The 25,421-nt window shown below is 55.1% G+C and overlaps 2 protein-coding genes across 6 annotated transcripts in view; one reads left to right on the forward strand and one right to left on the reverse strand.

The window, feature by feature from the left end:
• The window catches only part of VWA2 (von Willebrand factor A domain containing 2), a 49,536-nt gene extending 43,406 nt beyond the window's left edge, over nucleotides 1-6,130 (forward strand). For 2 of the 3 annotated variants that reach the window (XM_042960249.1, XM_042960250.1), the window contains one exon: nucleotides 850-1,649. In XM_042960249.1, coding sequence (XP_042816183.1) covers nucleotides 850-938 — 89 coding nt within the window. In that variant the 3' untranslated portion in view covers nucleotides 939-1,649. Of the gene's footprint in view, nucleotides 1-849; nucleotides 1,650-5,276 lie in introns of those variants that run through there. The other variant, XR_006209027.1, reaches the window with a different exon arrangement.
• The window catches only part of AFAP1L2 (actin filament associated protein 1 like 2), a 98,077-nt gene continuing 76,082 nt past the window's right edge, over nucleotides 3,427-25,421 (reverse strand). The window contains exons 6-19 of one of the 3 annotated variants that reach the window (XM_042960247.1): nucleotides 22,182-22,387; nucleotides 20,868-21,047; nucleotides 17,625-17,714; nucleotides 15,933-16,017; nucleotides 15,284-15,388; nucleotides 12,864-13,075; nucleotides 11,123-11,268; nucleotides 10,419-10,530; nucleotides 9,547-9,783; nucleotides 9,290-9,461; nucleotides 8,876-9,031; nucleotides 6,384-6,577; nucleotides 6,147-6,269; nucleotides 3,427-5,272 (exon numbers count right to left, since the gene is read on the reverse strand). In XM_042960247.1, the coding sequence (XP_042816181.1) occupies nucleotides 5,246-5,272; nucleotides 6,147-6,269; nucleotides 6,384-6,577; nucleotides 8,876-9,031; nucleotides 9,290-9,461; nucleotides 9,547-9,783; nucleotides 10,419-10,530; nucleotides 11,123-11,268; nucleotides 12,864-13,075; nucleotides 15,284-15,388; nucleotides 15,933-16,017; nucleotides 17,625-17,714; nucleotides 20,868-21,047; nucleotides 22,182-22,387 (2,045 nt within the window). In that variant the 3' untranslated portion in view covers nucleotides 3,427-5,245. Of the gene's footprint in view, nucleotides 5,273-6,146; nucleotides 6,270-6,383; nucleotides 6,578-8,875; nucleotides 9,032-9,289; nucleotides 9,465-9,546; nucleotides 9,784-10,418; nucleotides 10,531-11,122; nucleotides 11,269-12,863; nucleotides 13,076-15,283; nucleotides 15,389-15,932; nucleotides 16,018-17,624; nucleotides 17,715-20,867; nucleotides 21,048-22,181; nucleotides 22,388-25,421 lie in introns of all 3 variants that reach the window. The other 2 variants (XM_042960248.1, XM_042960246.1) reach the window with 2 other exon arrangements.

Raw genomic sequence — 25,421 nt, forward strand, 5'->3', positions numbered from 1 at the left:
TCTCGCTCTGCACGTGGGAGCTGGGGGTGGCCCTCAGACCCGCTGAGCCCCGGGGACTCCGCTGAAGGCAGGTTCTAGGGCGTTCGCTCAACAGAAGGGCTCATGCGGTCGTTTGTCGCTCCCGCGCGAGACGCTGAGCGGGGCCGCCTGCACCCTGGGCGCGGTTCTAGGTGCGGGGAACATGGCAGTCAACAAGCAGTCCTGTCCTGCCGGAGCTCCCATGCCAGCGGGGGAGACGGACAGGGAGCAGGTGCAGCATGCAGCGTGTGGGTGCTGAGCATATCCTGGGAGGGAGGTCTCCCAGGGGGGCCTGGGCCGGGAGCGCAGTGGAGGCGGGGTGTCTGGGAGACAGAGGACGCAGGCACAGATGCGGGTTGGTGGGGACAGGGTGGGGGGTGGAGGCCGGGGGGAGTTCTTCTTTGAACGTGTCTCCCCTCTCGGCGAAACGGGAGGAACAGCCGTCAGCAGAGAGTGAGGACAGGAGGGGGCACTGGTGGTGTGAGGAGAGCTGGGTGACTGTCCAGGAGAGAAGGGGCCTCAACCCGACGGAGAGTGATGTTGGGCAGCCTTACGGGCCCACTGTGGCTCCTGCTCTTGAATTTCAAGTGAGGGGAGCCAGCGACCAGAAGATGCCCCTGGAAGTCTGGGGTTTTCGGCCACCGGCCGAGCAAGGCTGTCTGAGGCCGGGGAGTGGACCTGAAGGGCGCTGACAGGGCCTCTGATCTGGCACGTGGGCTTGGGCTCGGGCTCTGGAGGAAGGGAGAGCCACGCAGGGCCCCACAGGCTGCCATTTGGCTGAAAAGATGACTCAGACACTCCTCCTGTTCTCAAGGTTCATTTCTCTCCCAGGGTCCTTGAGAGGAGATGCCCCCAAGGCCCGTGGCTCCCGCCGAGACCCCTCCCAGCAACTGCCCAGGTCTGAGCACCCCGGGCGCTGAAACTGCCGCGGCATCCGTGGAGCATCCTGCCTCCGGCTCCGCGCAGAACCCTCCCGCCCACGTGCCTCCGCCACAAAGAGCTGTCCCGGCTGCAGACCGTGCTGCTTGGGGACACGGCGACACCTGACTCCACCACTAATGCTGATGTTGAAAAGTCTTGACATGTAAGTATTTGGTTGCTGTGCCTGGCTGTGCCCCGGTGAGCTCGTGTCGTCGGCCGCCTTTCCCCTGAGGAGAAACAAAGGAGCGTGGAGACTCCTGATGGCCTGTCTGAAGCAACCTTGGCCCTCACCAGATGCTAAATAGGATGTCGTTGGGAACGGTAATAGGAGGAGGCGTGGACTAGAGTGGTGTTTGGACCACTGAAGGCACGGCGTTTCGAGATGGAAAAAGTGTGGACCTTTTCACACCTCTTTTCCCAAAGATTTCCTAGTGCGTTTGCTTTCGGTTCGACAAGGGGCTTGTGTGGCATTTGTGACTTCTTCTGGTGCCTGGATCTGTGCGTGGCAAAGACCTAAAAAAGGCTCGGGACTGGAATGTGACCACTAACCGACTTGTTTGACTATGGGGGAGGGGCCAGGTGAAGATGTCCCAGGTCCTGGGCTACATTCCCTTTGGGGGGGCTTCCTCGAGAGATTATGTAGGGGGGCTACTTGGGGGGTGTTTATTGCTTGCTTTTTTTTTTTTTTTTAGGACAAAGAGGATTGGAATTCTTAAACAAATACAGCATAAAGAAAACTAGAGGGTGTTGGCGTTTTATAAGCATCGATCTTATGTTATCTAAGTGGCTTTGCTTCTCGCTAAAGGAATGTCTCAAGATATGATGTTGGTTACTTAACAGGACCCGTGTGGCAAAAAGGCTTTTTAGTTGGGAGTGTTTTCTGGCAAACTAGGTACTTACCCCTGCAGTATTTAGGAATCAGTCCTTCCCCTTGGTTGTGGTCCTTTCGCTTTGGGTTTTCAGTAGAAACCTTTGTGGAGCTGTGACCTACATCCAGATATCCAGATACTTTTTCTTTTTAATGTAAATAATGTAAATGTTTTACATGCAAATATTCAAGGCTGCTTTGACCTAAAGTACTTGAAGAGGCCACCTGAGGGTATCCTTAGACATTTCAAATGAAAGGTCCAGGGTACCAAGCACCTTCATGACAGTCATTTGTGTTCAAGGATATTTTCACTCCTGTTACTACTTTAGCCTGGGCAGGTGACATCAGAGCAGGGATGTCCACCTGGCAGGTGCCGATGGGTGATGTCTGAGAACTTACATGAACCCACAGTCTTCAACAGCAAGTTTAATCATATTACAGTGTAGGCTCTTTGGGTCAGGGCTGATATTTGGACATCCCATTTGAATTGCTTGGACTTAAAAAAAAAAAAACCCACAGACTTACACATTAAAACACTGCTTCTATTTTTAGATCCCAGACCTTGAGCTTTTTTTTTTTTTTTTTCCTTTTCTAGGGAAGGTACCATTGAATAGTTCAACCCTCTCAGCATCCCAATAGTGGCAGAGAGAATTCCTATCTTATTGCCTAACCAGCCAAGACTTTTTCTTTCTTTTAAAAGAAACTGGCCTTTTTTAACTAACTAGATTTTTTTTTTAATTTAACGTTTATTCATTTTGAGAGACACACACACACACACACACAGTGAGCAGGGGAGGGGCAGAGAGAGAGGAAGACACCGAATCTGAAGCAGGCTCCAGGCTCCGAGCTGTCAGCACAGAGCCCGACGTGGGGCTCGAACTCACAAGCTGTGAGATCATGATGTGAGCCGAAGTCAGACACTTAACCTCCTGAGCCACTCAGTCATCCCTAACTAACTAGAATTTAAATAAAAAAAAACTTGAAGCTAGTGGCTCAGTTGGTTAAATGTCCGACTTTAGCTCAGGTCATGACCTTGCAGTTCGTGGGGTCGAACCCTGCATCAGGCTCTGTGCTGACAGCTCAGAGCCTGGCTCCTGCCTCGGATTCTGTGTCTCCCTCTCTCTCTGCCCCTCCCCCCGCTCACCCTCTGTCTCTTAAAAATAGAACATAAAAAAAAAATGTTCTCCTTGGAAAAATTAAAACAGTGCAAATAGGTCATAAATTTTATTTTCTGAATGATCCTGATTGCAGCCACCTTGCTAGACACTCTACTCCTGTTGTTAATTTGCTTTTCTAGAAAAGTACTTGTAAATAATCAGTCTTATTTCTTCCTTTTGATATTTGTGCTAGTACTTTGGCATGTCGTTTTGCATTGTCTAGGGACGTCCAGAATAATGTTTTAAAGAGTAGTGGTATCTGTTTCTGGACCCGAAACAATCTCCCATCATGATGTGTTATTTTTGTGGATTACTTTATCAGGTTAGGAATACTTCTTTCTATTCCTGGATTACTAAGAGTGTTTATTAGGAGTATTGAGATTTGTGGTACGCTCTTCTGTTTCCTTTGAGATGATGTTCTTTTTCACATTTAATCTGTTCATATCATAAATGGCCCATTAGTATAGTTTTAATCGTTGAACCACCGTTGCTTCCGTGGATAAACATGACCCGGTCATGCTGCATGATTCTTTAAACACTGTTGAATTTCACTTGCCAATATTCAGGGGTTTTTTTTCATTTTTGTCCCCCAAAATGAGATTTGGTTTTTCTTTGGTGATTTGTGTTGGATTTTTGGTATCAGAACTACGCTAAAACTTTATAAAACGGAAAAGACATACTCCTGAAACTTAAGGGCCTTTTATGTTGTCTTTTTATTAGTGATTTCAACGAGCCAGATTTTGTCCTTTTTGAAATAAGCGCATTCACGCATGGAACTTTTCGCTCCTTAGGCAACCTTCCAAGTATCGGTCCGTTTCTTTGCCCCAAGAATGATTTAGGAGTGTGTTTAACTTCCGGGCGTATTGATTTTCGGTCATGTATCTGCAGAAACCGATCACACAGGTTTCCTTTGCGTTCTGTACACAGTTACACTGCGAAAATCCTTTTCAGCCTTACTGATGCTGGGATCACACTGCCACCGGTTTTTACTGGACGTATTTTCAAGTCTAGTAGGTAAATAACCAAGACGTTGCCCCCTTGAGGCAGAAGTCACCAGGCACTGCCCCAAATAATTCCGTGAAATAACAAGGAAAAACCCAAAATACAATTAACGTTTTATTAAAAAAAAAAAAAAAATCGAACTCATCACTTGGTAAAGGGCACCAAGCGTATATAGCACAAAGAAAATAAATGCCCTGGGATTAGACCGTAGAAATCAGAAGAATTTTAGTTCTCAGGAACCAGTGTTAGAGAACTCTGATTGATCACCGCCCCCCACCCCGCCCCCGAAACGAGGCAGAAATGACAGATGAAACGTTTCAATCTTTGTTAACAACAGACGCATCAGAAGAGAAGACACAGAAGAACAGCACTGCCAATTTTAAGAGGAGAGAGAGTCACCCCGAAACAAAATTCACCACCTTCTTCACGGAAGGGGCCTGGACATTACGCAGAACTTAAATAACTTTTCCCTTAAAAATGGCCTGGCCACAGGACGGAATCTGTAAACGCTGGGTCATCTTTTCTCCTATGGTAACGTAAAAAGTCCGATCTCAAAAAGATACTTTCAAATCTCAAAAAGACACTTTGCGCTGTTCTAAATTACAGGATTTTAAACATTTTTTCCCCCTATATAATACAGCATCACTTAAAATTTTATTTAAAAGCAATTGATTCAGGCCTGCTTGAGGCTGGGAAAAAAAAAAAAAGTCCTGAACTTAGTGGGGACCTCACCTCAGCTTGGTCCCAAATATTCTCCCCTGTTCCTGTTTTTTCAAAAAGCATGTCATGGATGGCTTTACACAGGTGGTATTGAGGCTGTTCAAAACCACGGAAGACTGAGTAGGACTTGCTAATGTTGGAGAGAAGACACTTGGATGAGAGGTGACAGTCCAGAGTGCAGGTCTTCTCGGTCACCAAAGCCCCACGACCAGGGTCCTGGTACCTTGATTTCTTTCCCACCAAAGTCTCACCATCAGAAGCTTTTCGCTACTTACAAAGCTTGATACAGCAGTTGATGAAAACTTCAAAGAAGAAACACAGAATACACCTGAATACAACAATGGATTGTTTCCACTCAGTAGACTTAGGTCTCCAGAGAAGCCCTCTTTTTGTTGTTATATATTATTTCCTTTGGCTCTGAAGACAGAGCCTCCTCTTAGTCAGTGTTCTCCACCTGTAGTACCATAGTCCTTTTTTCTTCTGAACAAAGACTTTAATGAAGCAGGATTGTCACCAAGGTCCACGATGGCAGGAAAAGTCTTTAGATGAAACTCGTTTCCTAACTTGTTCCTTTCTTCTCCCATTCCTAGGGTGGCAAATACCAGCACCACCACCCGCCCCCCCGCCAAAGAAGAGAGTTAGTTAACATTGTTCTGTGTATATGGAGGTTGCTACGGAGGGTAAGAAGTATTTTTTTTGAAGCTTAGAGGCATTGGAGACGGTAATGGTTGTCTGTTCACAGTTTGGGGCACACGTTAAGAGATTCGGAGACTGTGGCACAGCGGAGCATGCTGGGAGTGAGGGAGCAGAGCCTCACGTGCTCATGTGGATTTAGGAGTTAGTCATCGGTGCATGTGCCCCCGAATCTCTCTGGCAGGTAATCAGGACAGAAATAAGGAACTGAGTTTGCCACCAACAAAGGCAGCTCGGGGCATGTTCCTTCGTAGGCGGAAGAGACTGCTAACACTTTAGCCCTCAGGGAGAAACCCAGCAAGGGCACTCTGTCCTTGCTTACACCTTACCAAGCCCTTGGCCACCAGCTGGCTGGGGGGCTTTAGGCAAAGCCTATCACCTGTCCCTTCGGTTTTAGTGGCAGAAGGCCTTTAAGAATCACTGACTTTCTGACTTGGAAACTCGCCCGTCACAGCTTGTCTCTGAACTCAGGCTATCACCCTGGAATCTACTGGATAACCAATGGGTGGACAGTTGCAGGAGCAAGGGTCCTCAGGCTGTGACCGGTAAGAACGTTTGGACCAAGTGCCCGCGCCTTTCTGGTTGCTCAGGGCCAAAGACGGAGCCAAAGGCACAAGGAAGCCTCAGCCCCTGCGTGAGAGCCGAGGGCTCAGAGCTGGCGCCCAAAGCGGGGACGTGCTACCCTAGGCAGACGAGGGACCCCGCCTTAGTGACAGTTCTGCCGTCCACGGTGGCCCCGCAGGAGGCTGGGCGTGACCACCGCTTACCTTCGCTTTCTGGAGGACCGTGCCTTTGCCCGTGACCATGACTGAAAGAGGCCTGTTCTTGAGCGCGGTGGCAGAGTTGACCGGGGTGCAGTCTGGGGCAGGGGTGGGGGTGGCAGCCTTGGGCTGTGGTGACGAGAGGAGAGCGAGGCCTGAGCCAAGCGCGGGGCACGTGACCCGCCTCCCCCAGCCCCGGCCGCGGAGGTCGTGCAGGCGGCCGAGAGGAACCCCGCCGCTCACCCGGGGGCTCACGTTCTCCAGGTGGGTGGTGTCCACAGTGGTGCCCAGCGTCACGGGCCCGGCCTCCGCCTTCTTCAGGTTGTCCTTCACCTCCACGATGTTGAGCTCGAGGTCCACACGCCTGCTCTCCTCGACCCTGCACTCCTCGTCGATTTCCTTCAGCTTCTGCTCCAGGCTGGCCAGGACTCCCTTGTCTGCAGAGAATTTATCTGGCTTCAGGGGACAGAACCCCAGTGGAGACGGAACCCCGGTGGATGTGGCCCACAGTTCTGGCTCCACCACTCAGGGTTGGGGCCTGCGTGAGCATTCCGCAGAGGCTGGGGAAAGCTCTGGCAGGCAGAGAGCTCTGCCTTCATAACAGGGCATAAGTCAGAGGCCAAGGTCCCTTCTGGTAGGTTCTTAGCAGGTATCAAAACTGAGGGCCCCTATTGTTATAGCCACTGCCCAGGGAGGGAGAGAGCAGCTTTATTACTGACTCTTGGAGGATGCCTGTGCTGTTCCCACCTGCCCCACACAGTCCCCTCAATCCTGCTGGCACTCAGGGCTTCTCTAAGCCGAACGGAGTGGTGGTCCCCAGCCCTGCTACTTTCTCAGTCCTGTTTTATTGTCACCCTAGAGTTCTCAGATTGGTGCGGCAGCACCAAGAAATGCTGGCCTAGGAGCTCACCGCCAGGGGGAACGACAGTGCCATGTGTGTTCAATAGAGAGTCCTGAACCAGCAGCCACTGGAATAACTTGGCCCTGTTTCCAGGTCTCGGGTAAGCGGCCACCTGTCAGCCCTTGTCAGAGGACAAGCAGTCACAGGGGCCACTGTTTAAGAAAAAATTCACGGAGAAAAAGCTGACAAAATGTTAAAGATGTTTTTGGAACCGGAGTCCTCATTAGCAGTCAGTATCGCTATTTTGAGAATTACTTTCTTCAGGTCTGTGACTTACTAGCCTAAGATCTTCAGGGCTTACTTGCCAGGAGAATACAGTAAAAGTTTTCTCCTACCCAGAAAATCCCCCTAGAAGAGAAAGGGCGGGGGATCCCCGGTTCTGCACCCCCAGCCCGGCTTGCTCTCTAGGTTTACAAGGACTGTGGCCAGTGCGCCTCTGGTCACGCTTGTTAGCGCACGTCCCAGCTCGTAGGAAAGCCAGCTACTGTCTCCTTACCCCTGTGCACTGGCAGCCAAGACCACTGGACCTTTGAAACCAGTAGTGCAAACTGATAGATTAGGGGCTGCCTAGGGATGGGAGGGTTGGGGGGGAGTGACTGCTAATGAGTGTGGGTGGTAAAAATGTACAGATCTGTACAGATACTAAAAATCACTGACTTGTACACTGTAAATGGGTCCACTGTATGCTCTGTGAGTTGTAGCTCAGTAACGCTATTCTAGAACAAAGACAGTGGATGACTTTGGTGGAGGAGGGTCATGGGGGCACAGTCACATGCTAAGCTTCCCAGGAGTCTCTGGGTTTGTCCCCAGACCTGCTCAGGCCAGTTGTGTTGGTTGGTGCAAGTCTGCAATTTAAATAGCAAACAAGCACAAAGATGGACTCTATGAAAATGATGTAAGTGCTTCGGAAAGGTCCTATAAAAGGCAAGTTTCTAGGAAATGACTGCTGACTGGTGGGAGGAGGATCTAGAAAATCCTCTACGAGGAGATTTCCTGGCAAGTGTCTTAAGTGTGTGTTCACTGTAAGGAAACGAAGTCTGGGGCGCCTGGGGGGGCTAAGCGTCTGACTCCGGCTCAGGTAACGATCTCACGGTTTCTGAGTTCACACCCCACGTCGGGTTCCGCCCGCTCAGCCCAGAGCCTGCTTCCCAATCCTCTGCCTCCCTCCCCTGCTCGCCGGCTCTTTCTCTCAAAAAATGGAATAAAGAACTAAAGAGATCAAGCCTGGACATGATGGGTGCCGCGGTGCGGGTGTGGTTAACACAGGAAAGGTGACCTGGGACTCCCGTTGGCTGGCCTACACCTCAGCCAGAGGCTTTGGCACTCCATTACAAGAGGGAACTTTTTTTAATGGCTATTCCTGAGAGCGAGACAGAGCACAAGCGGGGAGGGGCAGAGAGAGAGGGAGACACAGAATCCGAAACAGGCTCCAGGCTCTGAGCTGTCAGCACAGAGTCTGACACGGGGCTCGAACTCAAAAACTGTGAGATCATGACATACAGCCGGTCACTTAACTGACTGATCCACCTGGGCACCCCAAGACAGAATGTGCTTTCAGTGAAAACAAAACATGGCGGCCTAAATATGTAGTTTTTAGAGATTTCCTCCTCCCACCGGTTTTTTCCACTACCTCCTGGTCCTGTTGACGGCAGATCAGAGGGTCTCTGTACAGAATAGCAACACTTCAGACAGGATGGGGGAAGGACCTGGCAGGGGAGCACCCACCTGCACCAAACACCGATGTGGCGAAGGCTCACGGGCCTGCAGGCCCGGTGCACAGATCCAGATTCTTCCCCCGGGAAGCCCACACCCCTCCACCTGGGAGGCCCCTTACCTGTGCATTTTAACAGGGTCTCTCTCAGCTCCCGTTTCTCTTTCCGGAGCTGAGCCAGGTGCCCCCGGATTTCTTCCTTCTTCTTCTCGAGCCTCTCCTTCTCCTCTGTGTACCGCTTCACCTCGGCTTCTGTCCTATTCTTGCCCAGTTTGATCTCTACAGACCCACAGAGGAGAACCCCCAGGTCAGCCAGGCTGGGACACAAGGGCCAGCCCAACCCACTGTGCAGGCTCAGACACAACCCGGCCTGGCAGGGACAGACAAGAAAATTGGGCCCACGCTTTCTTTGCTGTGTGACTTTGGGCAAGTCCCTTCACCTCTCTGAACCTCTCCTTCCTCGTCTGAAAGGGAAGGAACTGGACTAACTTCTGCAAGCCACTTCCAGAACATTCCACGCTAATCTAGCACAGGCACCTGCAGTGGTCACCCTCAGCTTGTCCTTCACAGGCAGGCTGGCCCCTGCTGGGGGGACGGCCGTAGTGTCGGGGCAGCTCGATGGGAAGGAGATCTTCTGCTGTTCGGTCTGGATTTTGACTGTCGTGAGTCTCACGGAAGGCTCTTCAGACTCCGGACTCTCCTGCCGCGTCTGCTTTGGGAGAAGGCGAACACGGCTCAGCCGGCCCAGGGGCCGCGAAGGCGAGGCCGGCCCACCTGCTAGAGGACAGCCTTACCTGCAGCTTGGGGTTCTCTGGAGGCTCTCCGAGGGGCTCATCTGGGGCAGGGCCCGGGTCTGCAGGGAGAGCCTCGGCTGGGGGGTCCAGCTGGGATGGCAGTGGGGAGTGGGCCCGGGTCTGCGCACTGCTGGGGCTGTGCAGAAAGGACTTGACAGGTGTGAGGTCCAGGTATACTCGGTCCGGCGGGGGCTCACTCAGAGCGTCTGTCACAGGGGCGGCTTCGAGCGTTTCCACCTGCAGAGGAGAGACAGGTGGCTTTCACCACGGCCTCTGCTCCCTGGGCTGTGGAGGGGGCACCGGACCCGCCTCCTGTCCCTGTCCCTGCCCCGCGCTGAGTTCACAGAGACCCGCCTCCTGGGGAAGTTTCCACTGAGCTGGACTTACAAGGCCAGGGTTTGAGCCCTGGATTTGCTGTTCAGGAGGTGGGAGACCCAGGACATAGTACCTACTGCTCCTGAATCTGCTTTCTGTAGAGAAAGGGACTAGCGGTGCCTCTGACCAGGCGGTTAGGATTCAGTGACAGAATCCGCAGAAGCCCTTAGCACAGCACAGAGTTCAATGCCCAGGAACTGGAACCTGCTGTCACTATGACTATTCACCATCAGTGTGGGCCTCAGCGGTTAATGGTGTCGCTGCTCCTGATCCCGACGCCACACGTCCCACCCCTCATACTGACCGGCGTGGTTGACCGGCTAAGTTAGCTGGACCAGTCCCCAAGCCAGGTACGCTGCACAAAAGATGGCCCGATTGCACTAGGTTCCTGCACACTGCAGGTGACTGGGAACCTGCCAGTCTTAGGGACAACCTGCCGATCTCTGGCACTGAGGTTTGGTGGGAGGAGGAGGGGAGAGCCCAGCCTGTGTCCTTACCATGGCCGTCAGCTCCGACACTTCCACGTCGTCATACAGCATCTCCTGGCGGTCCTGGCTGGGCAGGCCATCGATGTAAGTGTTCGGCTCTGAGAACTTCCTCTGCATCAGTCTGGAAGAGCCGGCAAGATACAGCAAGGGGAAGATCAGGGCGGGGTGGCCCAAAGCCACCCATCTCAAAGGACTTAGGACAGCAGCCCAGGCCAGCTACGTCCCCCTCTCGGTACCCAGGAAAACGGATCCCGTTGCAGCGGCTGGGCCGGCTCCCGCCAGAGCCACCTCGGCATCCTGACCCGGGACCGCTTCTCCCTGAGCCCAGTCTGCTTGTCTGGAAAGCAGAAGAACGAACCCTGCTTATTGCGGAGTGAGCCTATCCCAGCAGGGGAGCCAGGACGAAGTGCTGAATCCACAACAAGGAAAGGGGACGGTCAGGAGAGGCTCCGACTCTGCCCCGAGGAGCTGGAGAGCGTCCATCCGGGCCAAGGGCACGTGGCTGCCCCCGGCCCAAGGCCTGGCTCAGCTCCTAGCTCTCAGCTGCTCCCGGGGCCCGGGGCTTCCTGCTGCCGGACAGAACGGGGCTGACCCTGAGTCCTCAGCTGCCGCCCTGCCCGGCGGAACGGGCCACCGGAGGCCAGTCTGGGCCCCAGTCTTGAAGCGTGGCTGGGAATGGGAAAGCGTGAAGCAGAAGGCCCCTTAATACTCACAGCAGAGAGGTTTTGGCCGCACTCACGATACAGGACACCCTGTCGGCATCCACGTAGTCGTAGGTGAATTCCTCCGGGTCTGTCTTGGAGCCTGACTCAGAGAGCAGGAGGCCTAGCCAGTGGCCCATTTCCTCGGACGACTTGGCCTGGGGGGAGGCCGAGAGGCACGTGAGCAGCACTGGAGTGTGTCGTCCGGTGCCCAGCCCTCCCGGCCCCGATGCCCGGCCGGGCAGGGCCCCGGAGAGAGCCTGGGGCCATGCTCCCTCACTGCCACTAGCTTCTCTCATCCCTGTGAGTCCAAATAACATTTCCTGCCACTGGGGATAATGCCACCTCAGTGACGCCGTGGACATTTGTCCCGAGTATCAGATGTGATTCACACACGTGTATTTCTAGAAGGCCAAGGAGCCCAGAGAGAACGATTAACACCATATGCATTTAAGGTCGACACCTCTATTTTATCAATGATCACAGGGCGGTTTGTCAACCTAATCCACACATACAAGACTGAATCCCTAAGACATAACAAAATTCGAATTTCATTTCCAGTTTCACTACAGTCTTCCAAGAAAGGTTCTCTTAAATACCTTTCTTTATACCAGGTCAGCTGGCTCTAATAAATAACTAAATAAATCCCGGTGAAGTTGGAGCCTGTTTTTTTTTTTTCCCCCCCAGGGGAGAATGCATTCTAATCAAATATGTACACTGGGTATCTTTTAAAATGCCAACATTGCTTCTTGCCTTCCCCTTCCGTCCTTCCCCGACCCAGCAGCTGGAGGGGGCATCTCGAAATGTGAATCTGAGCCCGCCACCCTCCCCTGAACCCTTTTGTTCAGGGCCTCCCTTTGTATGCCAGTGGTTGTACCTCTGAGGGTCAACCCTCCCTCCCTCCCAGCCTCCCAACCCCGGCCTCCCCCCACATGCAGGCTTCTGCACACATCACAGCACCCCCCACCACGGCTTTCCAGCAACTGTAAGTAATCCACTGGGTAATTCGTTGAATAACACCCCAGTCTCACGCTAGAATCCAAGTTCTGTGACAGCCTGTCTTGTTCACGATGTAACTGTACTGAGTAGATACCCGTCAACAGGACAGACGGGTGGATACAGACACGCTTGTCCCTGGGAAACAACCGGCGGAGCTTTTAGCCACCAGAGGGCAGTATTGGAGCACAATCTGGATGAAGACCCCGGCGTAAAGGACTAGGTGACCAGGGGTGAACCACGGGATGTTTCTTTGCGTGTTAAGAAGTCTGGCTCGGACCTGCCCCTGCTCAGTGCAAGGCATGAGGTCACCTCTTATTTTTATAAATGTAACAGCACATCACACAGAGGGTGGGGAGTGGGAGAAAAGGTATCACAAACCTCGTTCTTGCCCCAGATAAGCCCTAACAATCGTCCCCTCTATGTACGGGGCCCCATCTGGTGATACGCAAACCAAACCCACTGCGAATCCCCAGAAGGTTTTTCAAGCAGCTCAGGGAGTTATAAATACTCCTCCTGCCCTCAGGGCAGGAAGTAACTCATTGTCCCTTTCCTATAACACAACCACTCTGAGGTCAGAAAGGGAGTAGACAATTTTTTTGTTTTTTTTTTTTTTTAAGCACAAAGAAGTAAAATGCAAGGGAGTAAAAATAACGCAGGGCTAGGCTGCATCTCCGAACAGGATGACGGTCCGCAGAGCACAGCAAACAGCCCGGAGCCCCGCACCCCATCGCCCGCCCCCGCGGGCCAGTGGTACCTCGAGCTTGGCCAGCTCCTCGCCGTGGTGCAGGATGCGGAAGGAGTAGAGGTGGTCGGGGCTCGGGTCTGGGACCACCTCACAGCCCAGCAGGCTGACGGGCTGCTGGGCCACCTTGCTCCGGTTCCGGTCCAGGTAGAAGTGCAGGTGACTGTCCCTGACGGAGCACCAGCGGGACTTCCACTGGCTGTTGACCAGCACGTTCAGGTAGCCTGCCGGAGGGGACAAGGGTGTCCATAGCTGCCACCACCTCTGGGCCTCCTAGAAGCTCCCCCAGAACCTCAGTTCCAAGACCTGTCGCGCTTCGCAATAGGTCTGTCCCGAGGGCAGCGAGCCGTGTCGTTGACTAGAGCAGGCGGGCGGTGCGGGTGTACAGGACGGGGCCCCCTCACCCTCCTACCCCCACTGGCAGCCGCCCTCCTCACCGCCTCTGGTCACTTAGGCCACGTGCAGGAAGGTCCCCGGCCAGGGCCGCCTCGCTGCAGGTGCCGGCACGCGCTGACCTCCACAGCCCTAGTTCCGTCACCATCCCCGACGGACAACCTTTCCATCACTGGGCCTCGGCTGCCAAGTCCTCCTCCCTTCTCATCCTCCCCAGTGCGGCTGGCCTTGCTGGGCCCTGCCCCGGTCCTGCACTCTCTGCGAGGCCTTCAGAACCCCTGGATCCCAGAGCAGTGAAACCTGTTTCCGCGTCAGCCTCCCCAAGCGGACCCTGGGCTTCTCAAGGGCACGAACTCTGCCACCTTCACCTCCAGCGCCCCGGGCGCGTGCCCTGTGGCCTCCCCACCAGGGAGCCCCTCTCTCCGTGGGCCAGCAGAGACGGCCAGCGCTGGGGTGCATCCGTCATGCAATCCTTTATTGTTCTCAAATGGTTGCAAGTATTGGGTTCCGCTTCCCGAGGACACGCCTTCCCCCTGCCTTCCACTTGGACATATACGGAGCTGACACCATGGGCCAAGCATGGCCTTGTCCCCGGGGCTATAGAGATGAGTAAAATCCAGTCCTCAGGACCCCCTGCACAGCCCGTGGACCTCTCTCTGGGCTGCTCACCTTCCCAGAGGGACCGGCTTACAAAGCGGATACCTCCTCCATTCTAGAGGATTGGAAGCTGTTCTGAGCCCTAACTGGGCTGAACTAAGCCACGCAGCAGGTCACGGAGCCTGGCCACCCTCCGGCCCACCCAGTGCGGGGCATACAGTGGGGATCATGAGTCCCTCAAGGCCACGTGGACATAGCCACAAGGACACCTGCAAAGTAGAGGAACCCAAGGCCAAGCCCTAGGAATTCTGGCTCATCCAGGCGGTGCCCCCACTTGTCTATCACAGTTCTCTGGACCACAGAGAACTCTGGGTCAAGAGAGCAGGGAGCCCAGATGCCACATCTTGAGGAAGAGAACAGCTATGTGCTCTGGCACCCTTCCCTAGCCACAGGGGACAGGAGCATGCTTCCCTGCTGAAGGGACTTCCAGCAATAATCCAGTCACATCTCCCAGTGGCTCAGTGAGACCAGGCTTTTGTGCCAAACACTGTGCCCCCCTGAGGCTGCAGGGGCTGGCAGAGCTGGGCCACTACCCGGTGCCCTGGCCAGAGAAACAAGAGGCTCCAAAGGTGAGGGCCCCTCTGCTGATTTCCTGCCCCACCCGTCTACTCCGCCAGCCTCAAAAACCACAACTCAACTGGGACTCAGGAAAGGAGCCCAGGGCTGGGACATGGGTTCCATGAGGAAGAGGAAAAGGCCTAAAGGTGGATCATAATGGCCTTCAGGCTCCGGAGTGATCGCAAGGAGTCCCAGGTTGGGAGCCAGGACAGAGGCCAGGATGTTTTCTGGGAAAGGCCTCAGTTTCCTCAAGGCTGAGAGGGGAGGAGAGATGACGTCTATGAGCCTAGCAGCACCCATAACATCCTCTGTACCCTTCTGTCTCTCCCTTAATGGGTCTCACTGTCCCCATCTCAGAATCCTTGCTCGTGCCCAAGGATGCCACCTCACCCTGTTTAGCTCCTGCCCGACCTTCAGGGCTCGGGCCTGATCTTGGAGTGGGAGAGGTTCTTTCCCTGAGTCCTTACAGCTATGACAATGACACAGCGTGTGGTTTAGGGGTACGAAGCCACCATCACTCCTGCGCCGTGAGTCGTCAGGGCTGTGTCCTCCCCCTGCCCGGTCCCCTTCCCCTAGCCCTGCTTGCCACGCTCCTTCGATACTGATCAAATAATTGATTGGGGAGACAGCAATCAATTACCAGCACTTCTGCAAAGGACCCAGCACTGCAGCAAAGACAGAGTCTGGTCAGGCATAAGGAACGGCCTGCAGCAAAGGTAAACAGAAGCCAGGAGCGACAGGTTCGCCATCGCCCAGAAAGGTTTAAAGCAAGACCGAAAATCTCTGCCTGTGCCGTGACAGTGGCCTTCGGCTACGGTTCTTACTGGATGTCTCGAGGGACCTGTCCGGAGGCTCCAGCGAGGTAGACTTCTTCCTGCCCAGATTCATTAGGTTGCTCAATTTGAGGCCAGTAGAACATTTCTTCTTGACTGTCAAGATGAGAGAGAAACCCATCAGCACGGCACACAGCCCACCGAGGCGTCCCGATGAAAGACAGAAAGAAGACCAGACCCGTTCCCACTCCCTCTGCCCCTCCCTGCGTTCGGGCACACACGTGTTTGCACTCACACGCGCGCCTGCCCCCCAAACCAGGATGCACGGCCCAAAGTCAGGTGCCCCTAGAATCGCACATTCATGAGGGGCCCCCCCCCCCAGCTCCTCTCACAGAACATGTCAGCCCTCGAGAATCTCCGCGGACTCTTGGCTCAGAGAGATTGGGTCCGGGGTTAGCAAACGAGAAGACATACAAGAATATTCCAACCCCAGCAAATTCATAAAACGTGACCTCAACGAGGTCGTCTCTCTCTTTTTCCCGGATTTGTCAGCTGTGTTATTTCCAGGCAGTTTATAAGCTGGAGGCACGTTGGCAGCAGCTGTCCCAACCCGTTAGGGTTGAGCCACACAGCCACGTCTCACGGCGTAGGGTCCCATCCCCCCTCCCAGGGCTCGGCTGAGGGCTACAAGCGTTGTTACCATCTTTGGCCTCTGGGACCTCAGGGTGGCCATCTACGGAGCTCCCATATTCCGGAGCCGACCCGTACTTCTCCGTTACATCTGGCTGTGGAAAAGAGGGAGACAGGTGAGCCATCTTGTCTGGGAACGGTCACCTCAGGGATCACGGTTTAAGGGAAACCAATAGATAGCTTTTGGGTGTCGGCTAGAGGTTCCTGTGGAGTCTGGGTCACCGATGGGACACTGGCCACACTTCCCTTGGGCCTTCTGGGGGACATGCCTTCACCTTCCCTTTCGCTGCCCCATCCCAGAGACCCTCCTCTACTTCAAGGCCACCACACATTCAAGTTTACAAGTTCTCAAAATGCTATTCGACCTGATGCAACAGCGGCCCCGTAGCCAGCGTGAAAGGCAGGTGGCCAGCTCTGGGGCATCAGAGTTGACGTCCCGGCCGAAGCCTGCTGTCAGGCTGGGAACTATCCAGACAGGAGCGTGAGCAAGGCTTTTAAGAACTGACTGTGTGGGGGCGCCCGGGTGCCTCAGTCCGTTGAGCGTCCGACTTCGGCTCAGGTCATGATCTCGTGGTTCGTGAGTTCAAGCCCCACATCAGGCCCCGTGCTGACAGTGTGGAGCCTGCTTGGGATTCTCTCTCTCTCTCCCTCTCTGCTCTTCCCCTGCTCACTCTCTCACTCTCAAAAAAACTAAAAAGAAGGGACTGTGCCACTAACACATCACTAACACATCAGGCTTCAGGGAAGGGCCAGCTTGCCTGCACAAGTTCAGACCACGATTTGAACCCTGGCTGGAACGCTCTCCATCCAGGCTTGACTTACAAGCCTCTCTGGGCCCTGCGGTGCATGTGTTTCAAGAGGGATAACATCCCCATCTATAGCCCTGGGGCTGCTAGAAGACTAGAGACTTTCCAGAAGGGTGTGCTGGCCGCCGCTGCTGTTAGAATGTGAAGCACTCAGAATATTCCAACCAAGCTTCTCCCAGAGAACCACTTCCTCCAGACCCCTGGGTAACAAGCTGAGGATCTCCCAACCAACGGGACTGGCCTCAGGCGGTGGCTCGAGGACTGACATACGTGACCGGGTTACTCCATGAGGAATGGCCAGTGCCTTCCCGATGAACGGAGCGCCTCCTCCCTACTCGAGCCATCCACGTACCCTCTGCCCTCTCCCCTGCCGGGGCAGGGCCGCCCAGGGTGAGACCCAGCGACGCCGCTCTGTGCATACCCGGGCTCCGGGGCACCTACCTGCAGATTCTTGGGGACACGGAATGGGAAGCCTCAGGCGATGGCCCTCCCCTCAGCCAGCACTTGGCCCTTAAACTGGGGCCCCACAGCTCCGTGCGAATGAGCAACGGAGCCCCTCTGGCTGGAATCAACCCAGGACGGTTCTCCCAGCCCGGAAGCTCTACTGAAAGTAAGTGCAAAACAAGGGCCTCATACCACGAATTTCCCTGATTAAGAATGGAGGGCACGCTGACCTTTGTTCCAATCGGCTTCCTGCGCCCAAGCAAGAAAACATTTCGGGTTTGTATCAACTTCCTCAGTTTTCCTGCCAACCGGGGAACCACTGCCCTTATCCCAGCATCGTACGTTTCCCACTCATGGGGCTGAGGTGCGAAAGCAAAGGTCTGTTTCATGCTTGTAACGTTCACGGAGGAGAAACAGGACGGCACTCTCCTCCAGGCAGGACAGAGGCTTACTTTCGGGCCGCTCAGGCGCTGGGCGTCTGGGGTGTACTGATTTCCCTCGGGTGCTCCTTCTGCAGGCAGGCCACTCACCTCCTGGATGACCTGAAGGAAGAGAAAGCCGTCAGCGGAGTCGCCTGCTGGCCGGTACTCACAGCCAGACGGCAGCTGGAGCCCCTGGAGGGGGAGCGGCTGGAGGCGACAGGCGACGCACAGTTTCCAAGGGACAGAGACCCTGCCTCTCACCCCTGGCACCTGGCCTGTGACCGGACAGCCTGCGGTGGGGGCGGCCCGTTCCGTGGGCCCACTCCCCCACCACGTTCCGCTGGTGGCCGCTTTATCGCAAAGCCTAAAGATGCCCCAAGCCGCCAGCCCTCAGCTCTGCCAGCCCCCTTCCTGCCCTCATCTTGGGCAGGATGGGCCGTTCGGCCACGGGTCTGATGAAGAACTGCCCACCCCCCCCACCCCCCCGGCTTTTCGGGAGCCATGGAGCTTGCTGCAGAGAGCCTCCACGCTGCTCAGGAAGCAGGCCTGCCAGTGGCCTTGGTTCAGCACTGGCTGTCCATCCAGACTCACCTGTCACAGTCCACCCCCCCCCCCCGGAAGAAGCCTTTTAACTGGGGGCGAGGGGGGGTGCTGGGCTGGGGGAACCAGGGTCAGAGGCGGCTCTGGCCACTCTCAGAACCGCTGTTCTGAGCCCGGAGCCACCTGGGGGATTTCCAGAGGGTCAGAGCCCCGGGCAGCCACCAACAGCCCTCTGGGCTCAGCAAGAGTACGTTCAAAGACCCTCCCTCTTCGGTGGCTGCTTAGAGCAGTTTATAGAGACAAGTTCAAAATGAGAAAAGCCGAAGAACAAAAGGAAGAAGGGCGGTGGGGACGGGGGAATACACAGCATTTCTCGCCTCTCCCATGGACTCCAGTTCGGGACGCTGGTCCACACGGCGGACCAAACGTGCAACGTGGTGCCGTGGGAAGAGGGCAGCACCGGAATCGGCCCGCCAGCTGCGTGATCACGGGCCTAAGCTGCAGTCACCACGTCTGTGGGATGGGACGACACCGACACCACCGGGCGGCTGTGAGGACTCGGTAAAGGACTCGGCACAGGCCAGGCACGTTCATTACCATCCTCATTAGCTGGGGCTGGATATGCGGACCCCTTCGCAGGGGAAGCGTGCTAAGCCTGGAGTCCAGACTCGAGGGCTTCTCTGGGGGAGCCCCGCCTTGTGCTTTCCTTTTCTGGGGTTCTCATCCCATATCTGCATTTCCTGTTCTCCGCCACCTACTGTCCCTACAGCCAGGCCCATCTCTGTGCTCACCTGACCAGGGAGGAGAAGGGCCTCTGTGAAGGCCCACAGAGAGGCTGTGCCTTCTGAAAGTATTCTTGTCTTTGAAACCACCGGCAGGGGTCTCGAGATGAGGGCATGAGAGTTGGGAAGGGAGGCTGGGGTCAGAGGAAGAGCAGGTGAGTGTGAGCAGTCAGAGGAACAGCACTGGGAGCAGGAGTAGCGTGTGTGTGTGTGTGTGTGTGTGTGCGTGCGTGCGCGTGCAAGTGTGTGTGTATCTGCAAGTGTGTGTGCATGTAAGTATTTGTATGTACATGTGTGGATGGGGTAGAAGGCACCTATGGTGAGTGCCCCTACACTGGACATGCATCAGTGTGGCTGTGATAGAGGAGGTGGGGAGGGAAGGAAGGAGGAAGGGAGGGAGGGAGGGAGGAAGGGGAGAAGGGGGGAAGGAGGGAAAGATGGAAGGAAGAAAGGAAGGAAGGGGAGAAGAAGGGAAAGGAAGTGGGAGGAAGGGGTGAGTAAGGGGGGAAGGAGGGAAAGAGGGAGGGAAGGAAGGAGAGGGAAAGGGTAAGGAGGGAGGTAGGGGGAAGAGGGGAAGGAAGGAAGGGGGAAAGGAGGGGGGAAGGAGGGAAGGAAGTAGTGAAGGAAAGGGGAATGAAGGGAGGGAGGGAGGGAAGGAAGTTTGGAAGGAAGGGGGAAGAGAGGAAGGGGGAAGGAGGGAAGGAAGGAAGGAAGGAAGGAAGGAAGGAAGGAAGGAAAGAAGGAAGGGGAGAAGAAGGGAAAGAAGGAAGGGGGAAGAGGGGGGTAAGGGGGAAAGAGGGGGGGAAGGGGGGAAGGAGGGAAAGAGGGAAGGAGGGAAGGAAGGAGAGGGAAAGGGGATAAGGAGGGAGGTAGGGGGAAGAGGGGAAGGAAGGAAGGGGGAAAGGAGAGGGGAAGGAGGGAAGGAAGTGGTGAAGGAAGGGGGAAGGAAGGGAGGGAAGGAAGGAAGTTTGGAAGGAGGGGGGAAGAAGGGAAGGGAAGGGGGAAGGAGGGAAGGAAGGAGGGAAGGAAGGAGGGAGGGAAGGAAGGGGGGAGGGAAGGGGGAAGGAGGGAGGGAAGGAAGGAAGGAAGGAAGGAAGGAAGGAAGGAAGGAAGGAAGGAGGGAGGGAGGGAGGAAGTTTGGAAGGGGGGGAAGAAGGGAAGGAGGGAAGGAAGGGGGGGAAGGAAGGAAGGAAGGAAGGAAGGAAGGAAGGAAGGAAGGAGGGAGGGACCTCTCTGGCTCTGGTCTCACCAGGGGTCCTGCTGGGTCTGGAGATCCCTCTGCAGCTGTGGGCCCCTTCTTGGTGCAAACCTCATACCTTCTGGAATTGTCATGCTTATTTTTCATATGGGGCAAACCAGGCTTCATCATCACTGGGAGCTGTACCATGTATCTGTAGGCAGAACTGACCAAGGCCATTTGTGATGGTAGAATACAGGGCTGCGGTCACACAGCACCAGGTTTGAGACCCAATCCTGCCACTCACTGGCCAGGTGACTTTGATTGGTCATCTCCTCCCTCTGAGCCTTAATCACCACCCCTGTAAAATGGCAGTATTAACATCGCCCAGCGCCCCCCGCCTCCCCAGTGTGGTTAGGTGGGTTAAGTTTGCCAAGAGCACATGGCCCATGGTAAGTGCTTTACACGTGGCTGTGCTGTCGATTCTTCCTTAATAAGGAGGCTCGTGGTGCCTCTCTAGAGGCCAAAAGGCAAACGAGTGTCCCCAAGGGCCCAGCTCCAGGCCCGGCAGCAGGATGCCGCGATCCCTTCATTCTGAATGCTGGCTACCACCTGGAACACGGAAGCCCTGGGAGTTTGAAGGACTGTAGATCTTTTACCCTTGACAATGGCCATCCCTTGTAGAAAAAGTCAGGGAGGCAGAACTGAGGAGCCCCCGGGGAGCCCGCAGGGGAGCAGGCCCGTGTCCCCCCCCCAGCCCAGTGCCACCCTCACCCTGAGCCACTGCTCTGCTTGGTCCCTGCTCTGCAGGCCGAGCACGATCACATCGGCGTTCATGGGCGTGATCTTTAGCTTGTGCTCCTTCTTCCGCACTTGCTTCTCCTTGTGGATGACGCTGCTGCCCACCAAGTTCACGTCCAGCTGCGGGCTGTGGTCCTTGGAGGATTTGTAGCACTAGAAGGGAAGAGAGACGCCCTGAGGCTTTGCCAGGCCTGGCGGGGTTCCGCAGCAGAGGGGCCGTGGGCACAGCAGGACCCCCGGGACCTGGGCGCTCCCCAGCAAAACCAAAGGTGCAGACCCGTGGCCTCGAATATCAGCAGCTCTTGTTCTCGGCACCAGAGCGACCAGGCTGATTGTCTCCCCTCCCACACCCCTCCTCCTTGCCAGTCTCGCCCAGGGATGCCCCAGACCCCGCTTATCCATGCTGCTCGAAGGTCCCTGTAGGCCTCAGCTTGCTCCTAAAAACATCCTCTGTAGCCAACTCTCATACTTCTGGCTGGACTCACTCACTTCCCTGCCTGTCTACATTTCTTGCTTAGCGCCCTCAGGAAGGGGGCCGTAGGGAACCGAGACTAAGCTTCGTATCTGCTTAGTTCAGAAAATGATGTGTTAGTGAAAAAACACGGGGACTTGCTTCCCCTCCCAAAATACTTGGGCCCTCAATTTGTCACAGGTATAAAGGGCGTCCTCACGGGGCTGCTGAACAGGCTTACCAGAAAGAACATCTGCACAGAATCGGGCATGTTGTGAGTGGTGAATTAAGGGCACTTATAATGATTCCAAGGAACTGCAAATTAGGACATAAAACTGTGAATTTTAATTTAGAATCACAGGAAACAGGGCTGTGGTCAAAGTAACAGCTTCTGATTTCTTTAGGGGTTTTGTCTTATAATCAGTAATTCAAAATACTGTGACTTCTGAGACGATGCCTCTCATTCTAGTGCCGCACAGGTGAGTGCAGTAGCCAGAACTGGGCTGGGGGAGTCCTGACCGTGCAGCAGGGTGGGGTCAGGATGTGAGGAAGGAGCCCTCGGGCCGAGGGGACAAGATTCCTGGAAACCGTCTACGGGATGGGACTGGGGGCAGGGAGTGGTAACCCCAGCCCCCCCCTGAATGACAGATGAAGGCTACTAGACCCTTTTAGTTGAGATAAGGCACTTTCGTTCACGCAAAGTTCTGCACACAATTTTGGGTTAGGAAGCGGAGAAAGCCTCCAGACATAAAAGGCTCTGACCGCCTAGTACCGGGGTCCATCTCCCCAACTCCCCCAAAGAGAAAAGACCGGAACGCAATGAGAGACCCACTGACCAGGAGCCTGGTGTCCTTGACGACGCATAGCTGCTTGGCCCACTGTCCCAGCCACTTCTTGCGCCACAGGAAGGCACAGATGCGGGCGTCGCGCATCAGCTCGATGCCGGCCTCAGGCGACGGCCACTGATAGGGGGCCGACTTGCCCTTGCTGTTTTCCTCTTCGTCGTAGGACTCGTAGGAGCTGCTCACTGCCTCTCCGTCCTCTGCAAGGAAGAGCCACGGGGTCACGGACCCATCAGGCAGGGGCCATTCCAAACGTGCTCCGTCCAGGAGGGAGGGCAGCAGGCAGGGGCGGCCAGCGGCCTCCAGGCCACAACGCACCTGCCTCTCTGTGCCCTTGAACCAGCCTGACAGCCACCGACCACAGACCTGGGTAGGCCTGGCCCCCAGATGTCCTCACTGAAGCTTCCTGGATGCTGCTTCTGGCCACAGACATGTAACTAAAACCAGGAGTCTCTCTCTTTTCCTCCTCAAATCTGTCACCCCAGACTCCGCAGAAACCTCCGACAAGACACTGCCCACAGGCGACTGTTCACGCTTCACAAGGCCAGTGCCCCCCTCCCACCCCCCCGGGGCCTGTTTCTTCACGTAAAGGAAGAAGCAGGGGGTGAGTCTAGCAACAGGCATTCTATGGGCCGCAGGAAGGGCTCACCATCTGAGCCCAGGCTGGGCACGTGCTGAGCCTCCCACAGCCACCTGCCCAGCGGGGCCTGATCTGTTCCTGGTCTTGTCCTGGGAGTGGGGGGGGGGGGGGGGGGGAGGGGGAGGTGGGCTATAGCTTCTTAGGGTGAAAGAAACCGCAGTCGGAAATGGCTCTGTGGGGAAGGCCGGCCGGCCCCCTCGGTCACAGCCCTTTCCCAAACCCACTCCCAGCCTCCCCAGACTCTGCTCGCTCTCCCCCACCCACTGCACACCTCCCTGCACAGACAGCCCCTTCTGCTGGCTTCCATTCCTACCCTTCCTCCGCCTCTGGCGACCAGCCCACCTCACGCGTGTGTTCCGTTCAAGAGAATCCCCAAGCTCACCAAGCACAAACTGTTCGATTCTGTACACGCTCCACGTGCCTCAGTTTCTGTCCTCCCCCCGGACCCTGTGAGAGTTGCTCTGTTCTCTAGGCCTCGCTGCGCTATTCAAGATCAACAAAAACTAGGTGAAGGACAAAGTCAGTAAAACCCCAAAAAGCAGGACACGGAGAAAAAGAGAATCTCAGGATCTCTGGTGCAATCCCTGCCTCGGCACGCAAATCCTGTCTGTTGGAATCTCGGTGCTGCGCTGGCCTCTGCTTGATTTCCCCCCTGGATGGGGAGCTCACTATCTTATGAGCACTGGATACCTCCTTCTATTACTGGGTAGCGATAACAGAAAGTCAGGCCGCTATCTACTCCCCCAGGACTTCTACAGACATGCTCTGGCCCTTTGCGTCGCAGTGAATACACCTCCTCTACCCTCCCCCTGATCCCCTTTGGAAAAAAGTCAGCCTGTGGGCCCATAGCCTTCCCTTCTGCAGAAGCCCCTTCTACTATCTGCACAGCCAGGGTCCTACGTACCAGGAAAACAGCACCACCTCTGAATTAAAACATAGAAAAACGTAATGAGGCCACGGCCACAGTTATTCCAGCTCCAATGCCAATGAAAATGTGCTTTACTATTCCTAAAAACAACACCGTCGGTATTTTAACACCAGCCTTCTTTAAAAGCAGTGTGGTACTACTCCCTTTCACATCGTCATAAAAACGTGGCACAGTTCATAATTTCACACCTATTAAAGAAGCAAAGATTGAAAGCCGTGGCGTAGCCAATGGGAGAGCCGAACTCTCCCACGGCCAGTAGGAACATACAGGAACGCAGGCCTCTCAGAAGACTACCCAGCAGCTTGTTGTTTTGTTTCAAGAGCCGTAAAAACACCCATGCCCTTTGACCCCCACAATCCCAGTCCTGGGAGTTGATCCTAGGAAACTAGTTGGTTTTTTTTTTTTTTTTTTTTTTTAAATAAAGAAGCGGAGGGTGGGGGAGGTTACATGCGCCAAGATATTAAATCCAGGGCCATTTACAGTCAGCAGAAGGAGAGCAGGGAGGTGGGGAAGCATGACTGCATCCACTCTGGAGCATGCCCTGCGACAATAATCAAGGAGAACTCTGAAGGCCAGTCCTCAGCCCAGTAAATAGGATCTAAGTAAGAAGGCCCAATTAAACTGATATGTGTGAGATTTTATACCCACAGCTCGGTACTGAAAGGCAACAGGGAGAACTCAAGATAGCTGCTTTGACCAGGTGGGAGGAGCAGGGTGATTTTACTTGAAAAAAAAAAAAAAAATGTCCTCATGGTCACTGCGGCATTATCTGTACAATAAGTGAAGTAAGAACGATACAATGTCACTGGGATGCCTCCTTCAGTAGCCAAACTTAATAGAGGGAGGCCTCCGAGTTTAGCACGAAGAAGTGGGCCGAACCCCCTCACTGGCTGTGCTTCTGGGGTCCCCCAGGTGTTCCGTGGAAAATTCTAACACCTGTCCATCCACTCCGGGGCGGTCTGCGGAAGCTGAGAACAAACAGCAAATCGCAGTAGCTCAAACTACCTGTAGCCGCACCGGGGGAGCTTGGGGCAAATGCACCGTAACTTCCTTTATCTCTAAGAGCGATCATAACACGGCCGTGAACGTAGGGCAGTCTTAAAGCAGGTACTTGGCTTCCAGGGGTCACGGGACGAACAGGAGTGACAGGCAGGATGCTCGGACGATTCCATCCCATTTCTGCACCCCTGGGGGGACCGCGCCCCAGCATGTGCTGCTGGAGGTTTTGGGGAACAGAGGGCAGAACCACCACGCGGCGTTCTGGTCCTTCGCCCACGCATGCGGATGCCAGCTGTGGAAGGCCGAGTAAGTCTCTCCTTCCGGAAGGACGACACATGCCGTGCACATGCAGGACCCATGCACAAGGCCCGTGCGCAGGGCCACCCTCGGGGCATGCATCCTATTCCCTGAGAGCCAGGCAGCAGGCACCAAATCACTGGCATTCAGCTCCGGGGACAGGCAGTACCCAAGGTGATCGTGGCGTAAATGACTCCGTCGGGCACCTGGACCCATCTGGGGATTCCAGTGGGCGAGAATCCACCACAGTGACCTGTATGAGATCCAGGAGCACAGAGAAAGGCAAGGTGGAGAGACACAAGCTGAAGAGAGGGACAGACCCAAGCGCGGAGGGTGACACAGAGAGACCCAGTTGTCCACCACGAGCCAG

This window comes from Panthera tigris, chromosome D2 (assembly GCF_018350195.1).
Source record: "Panthera tigris isolate Pti1 chromosome D2, P.tigris_Pti1_mat1.1, whole genome shotgun sequence".
NCBI lineage: Eukaryota > Metazoa > Chordata > Mammalia > Carnivora > Felidae > Panthera > Panthera tigris.